We start from the raw sequence: 5194 nt of genomic DNA, 5'->3' as shown, positions 1-5194 counted from the left end.
TCATCCGTAGTAACTTCCGGGTGCCTACTGCGGCTGCACTGGCAGTTGAGTTGCCAGTAGGCAAAGGTATACTATCGAAGCTTTGCTACTTGTGTTGATCATGTTGTGTTATTGACGTATTGATTCCATGCAGGTGATCTTGGGGCCTTGGGGGACCCTGAAGCGAAAGGTGTGCCTAAGAGGCAAACTGTGAAGGGCGTGCGCTTTCGCCAAAAGAAGATAAAGGAGGTCACTACTGTGCCTCATCTGGTGCCGCAGGCAGCAGGTATCTCTCATTCCTCTTTTCGTCGACGCAAGGATTATGTGATAGTATCTGATACCCTTGAGGGTTTGAGTACAGCCGCGGAGTCACGTTCTGGTGCTGCGAAGAAGCAGGCAGAAGAGGCGGCTGCGGAAGGGACAGCTGCGGGTCCCCCTGTGATTGGTGAGAAGAGGAGGCCAGAGCAGAAAGCTGCTGGTGGTGTTGAAACCAAACGTCGGAGACTAGTAACCAAAAGGTCTGCTCCGGCGCAGAAAAAACCTGCGGTTGTCGTTGGTAAGTGTAGGCTATCTAGTGTTAACTGTTGTGTAACTAGTTCTGATAGCTATTTCACTTTTTTGCAGAGCGTCAGGATGAAGATTTTTCTATCTTCGATGCTCCGGAGTCCCCTCCGCGTGCCATGGGTGCGGGTGGAACGGAGGTGCCGTCGACACCTCCCGTCAAGGTGGTACCTGAGTCAACCGTGCAGAAGGAGGGTACCGCAGAGAATGCTGCGGCCCAGATATTTGATACTGTCGACTCATCCAACAACCTGATCTCTCCCAATGAGGGAGACGATTTGAGTTTGCGGTTCGCTGCTACTGGGAAGCAACATTCTGATGCTGAACCGCAAAAAACTGGCGATGAAGCGCGGCAGCATGATGCTGGGCCGCAGAAGTCTGCGGTTGATAAGGGTACCAGTTCGTCGGCCGGTGGTGCGGGGTATGACGGGCCTCCAATTCAGCCTGGGGAGTCTGAATTGGAGTATTACTACCGCACCTACTCCCAGGATCGCAGTACGCTGTACCATCGACCCCCCTGGACTGTATTGCAGGGGGATGATATTGCTAACGACCCTGCGGCCTGCAGGGAGATCCTGGGCGGTCTTGGGACCCCCTTTGAAGTTGAGCGGGCTCGTGCCGCACCGCGGGAGCTGCGTATAAACCAGCTTTCGACCATGTTGGTAGGGTCTTCCATCGTGGCTAATGCCATTTTGGAAGATTATAAGGTGCTGGGTCGCCGCGAGGAGGAGGCTGCTCGTATGCGGGCGGAAGCCGAGAAGTTGGTCGAGGCTGCTCGTGCGGGTGCAGAGCAGCTCGAGAAGGATAAAGCTGCTTTTGAGAAGCAGAAGCAGACTTCGGAATGGGCTGCCGCTGCCCAGCTAAAACAGGTGCGTACCCTTGCTAAACTTCTTGCTGATGAGCGCAAAAGTTGGAATGAAAAAATGTCCAATGAGCGCAAGAAGTGGAATGCATCGTGGGCTAAGCAGAATGACATTCTGTTTCATGCTCGGCAGGAGCTGACCAATGCTAAGGCAGCGAATGCTACCTTGAGCCAGGAGAAGGCTGCGGCTGAGGCCGTTTCTGTGAAAGCGCTGCAGGCGAAGGCCGACGCCCTGAAGGCGCTTGCAGAGGCCAAAGAAGCCGGGGCTCGTGCCTCAAAGGCCCTTGAAGAGGCCGCGGAGAAGGAGAGCCGTTCTTCCAAGGCTCTGGAAGAGGTGAATGCGGAGCGCATTCGTTTGGATAAGGTTGTTTCCAGCCTTCAGGTATGTTTCGTTACCTCTGTTTTATATTTCCTTTATTGTTTTGAAAATATTTATCGGTTGAACCGTTTGCTGTTCTTGTAACAGGCTGAGGTTCAGGCCCGGGCGGTTGCGGTTACGGACCTTACTGCCCGCGTGTCTGATGCGGAGAAGCGAGCCGACGCTGCCGCTGAGGCCAAGGATGTCTTGGTGTCCTCTTTTAACCAGCTGGAAGCTGACCGTGAGTGGCTGCGGACTCACGGCATTGCGCGTGTAAGTGTCCATTGCCTTTACATTTGCTTGGGTTAGCATTCAAGACTTATGACCTTTTTATTGCAGATTGCCGAGGCTATCATGAATGCTCCTGAGACCTCATCTGGTTTGGACCTGGTTAAGGAGCGTGCGCGCGATGCTGGCTTCAAGGCTGGTTATAACCGCTGCATTGGGCATATCAATGTATTGTCCGCAGGCGGTTATACTGATCAGGCATCCGGGTTCCGGGATGTAGATACCGAGGGTCGTCTGAAAGCGGCCGTAGCCTCCTTTTATGACACGCCCCTTGCCTGTGTAGGGGAGCTGGACGAGTGTTTGGAGGTTGCGGACTATGTTGACCGCTTGCGGATGCTTTACCCTGATGTGGAAGAGGAAGAACCCGCTAGTGGTGCCGGAGGAGACGCGGGGACCAGCGGTACAAAATAGGGTTTAGGTTGGCGAGTGTGCCTCCTTTTTTGTATTCCTCTTGTATAGAATAGGAACTTTATGTAAATTCCGTAAGCATCATGTGGATACTTTGAATTTTTTGAATATAAAGTTTCTTTGTTCAGTTTGTACAAGTGTTTTTAATTCTTGCATGTCTAAACGTGTGTATGCGTAATCTTTACCCATTTATGAACGGGGTCAAGTATACTCCATACTTTTGTTGTATGGGTATGCATCAATTCTGTGATTTACCGTGTGAGGGTTTTAGAATTGCTTAAGCTTTGTAAAAGCTTATATTACCGGGACTCTACCCATTTGTGAATGGGGTCGAGTGCACTCCATACCTTTGCCGTACGAGTCCGCGTCAATTCCATTGTTTGCCTTTTTGGGCTCAGGAATTGTGTTAAGTGTGTAACAAAAACTTGTGTATCCGGCCGGATAAAACATGCAAGTCTTTTTGCCTTTTGCTGGCCTATTACAATAGTTGCGTGTGGTTACCACTTTGTATAGGTATCGTAAATGAAGATTTTGTCAATCTGTTTTTTGGATACCGCGAAGTGGAAATACGCATTTGTAATAGTAGTAAACAAACAACAATGTATAAAATGACGTTTATTTATTTGCAAATGACCTGCGGTCCGATAGGTTACATAGGGAGTGTAAGAACATAGCTTACATATAGCAGCGTCTAAGCTGTTGTGCGTTCCATGTTCTGGCGATAGGTTCGCCCTCTAGTGTTTGTAACCTGTATGCGCCCTTCCCTAAGACCTCGCTGATGAGGTAGGGTCCCTCCCACTTGGGGGCAAGTTTTCCTGGGCGCTCGGCATTAGATGCCTCGTTGTCACGTAGGACGTAGTCCCCTGGAGTGAAAGTACAAACGCGGACTCGCGCGTTGTAATACTTTTCCAGTTTGGATTTGTATTTGGCCTCGTTGATGGCGGCGTTCTCGCGCCTTTCTTCTAGGAGGTCCAAATCGATCCTACGTTCCCTGTTGTTGTCTAGCTTTTCGATAGCCAACATTCTAGGAGATGGGAGGCCCATTTCCGCGGGTATCACCGCTTCAGACCCGTAGACGAGGCTGAAAGGTGTTTCCCCGTTGCTTGTTTTTGGGCTAGTGCGGTGAGCCCATAAGATGCTTGGGAGTTCATCGACCCAGCCACGCCTGGCTGTTCCCAATCGTGCTTTGATTCCGTCGACTAGGCCTTTATTTATACTCTCGACTTGGCCGTTCCCTTGCGGGTGTGCGACTGACGAGAATATGTGTTTGATGTTCAGCTCTTCTAGCCATTTTTGGAATTCGTCGGCAGCGAAGTTGGTGCCGTTGTCGGTAACAATGTACATTGGTAAACCGAAACGGCAGATGATGTGCTCCCAAATGAACTTTCTTGTTATCATAGCAGTGGTTGAAGCGAGTGGTTTCGCCTCTACCCATTTTGTGAAGTAATCAACCGCCACTATGATAAATTTAACTGCACCTGGTGCGTCCGGGAATGGTCCCACTACGTCGATCGCCCATTTTTGAAAAGGCCATGCAGTAGTGACGGGGACCAGATTGTTTTTTGGCCGCAAAGTTTTTGGTGCATGGCGCTGGCAGTCCATGCATTTGCGTAATTCTTTGACGGCGTCCAGGTGCATGCCGGGCCAGTAATACCCGGCATTCATGATTTTTGCCACGACCATGCGTGGTCCGGCATGTATGCCGCATATGCCCTCATGTATCTCTCGGATAAGGTATGTGGCATCTTGTGGATTAACGCATCGGAGGAGCGGTCCGAGGTATGACTTTCGGTATAAGATACCGTCTCCCATTTGATAGTGGCACGCTTTGTATTGCAACTTACGTGCCTCTGTTTTGCTCTCGGGAGTCACACCTGACTGAAGGTATGCGATAATTGGTGTCATCCATGACGTTGTTCCGTATTGGATGACACTGACCTGGCGTAGAGGAACCGAAGGATTTTGCAAAATCTCGATACGTACCTCCTTTGCCAAGTGTTGGAAGCTGGTGGATGCAAGTTTTGATAGTGCATCCGCAGATTTGTTTTCGCTTCGATTAATGTGTCGAATATTGAATGAAGCGAATTTGGATTTTAGCTGCAGGGCTTGCTCGAGGTAGAGGATCATGATATCCCCTTTAGCGGCATAGTCGCCGCGTACCTGGCCCGCAACTAACAAGGAATCGACGTGCGCTTCCAGATGTTGCACGCCGATTTTGACTGCTAACCGTAGCCCGGCTAATAGTGCTTCATATTCTGCCTCGTTGTTCGTGCTTTTAAAATCGAGGCGGATGGCATATGTAAGCTCTTGGCCGTCAGGGCTGACGAGTCGCAGACCTGCGCCCGCACCTTCCTCGTTGGATGCACCATCGGTAAATAGCGCCCATATTTCTGAGGACGGCGGTGGGGGCGCAGGGTTTTGGGATTCTTCGCATTCTTGGATGCGATCTGCTGGTACTTCAGCGGCGAAATCAGCTAAGATTTGGCCTTTGATGGCAGGGCGCGGTTTGTAATGTATCGTATGTGCGCCCAGCTCAATTGCCCATTTTGCTAATCTCCCAGAGATGTCGGGTTTGGACAGGATCGGGCCGATCCTGTAATTGGTTAGCACTGTGATGATGTGGTTTACGAAGTAGCGTCGTAACCGTCTTGAAGCATGTACCAGTGCTAGTACCAATTTTTCCATTATTGAGTACCTCGTCTCCGGGTCGTTGAGCATTTTGCTGATATAATAGATGG

General features: G+C 50.5%; 1 protein-coding gene across 1 annotated transcript; it reads left to right on the top strand.

Annotated features, from left to right (window-relative positions):
- The first annotated feature begins 360 nt into the window (after positions 1 to 360).
- On the top strand, positions 361 to 2583 carry LOC118486724. Its single transcript, XM_035983382.1, has 3 exons — positions 361 to 535; positions 604 to 1784; positions 1869 to 2583. Exons 2-3 carry the CDS (start codon positions 660 to 662, stop codon positions 2067 to 2069), a joined length of 1326 nt encoding a protein of 441 aa, XP_035839275.1. The 5' UTR covers positions 361 to 535; positions 604 to 659; the 3' UTR covers positions 2070 to 2583.
- Positions 2584 to 5194: the final 2611 nt, after the last annotated feature.

The sequence above is a fragment of the Helianthus annuus genome, chromosome 14 (genome assembly GCF_002127325.2).
Source record: "Helianthus annuus cultivar XRQ/B chromosome 14, HanXRQr2.0-SUNRISE, whole genome shotgun sequence".
In the NCBI taxonomy this organism is placed as follows: Eukaryota; Viridiplantae; Streptophyta; class Magnoliopsida; order Asterales; family Asteraceae; genus Helianthus; species Helianthus annuus.
Note: the sequence above shows the minus strand (reverse complement) of the source record. Positions and strands in the feature narration are given on the sequence as shown.

What these genes read in the sequence shown, in the direction of transcription:
- LOC118486724 (XM_035983382.1), top strand. Translation starts at nt 660, where the DNA reads ATGGGTGCGGGTGGAACGGAGGTGCCGTCGACACCTCCCGTCAAGGTG. An exon ending in AGGTTGTTTCCAGCCTTCAG is followed by an intron (nt 1,785 to 1,868) that starts GTATGTTTCGTT and finishes TTCTTGTAACAG; the next exon opens with GCTGAGGTTCAGGCCCGGGC.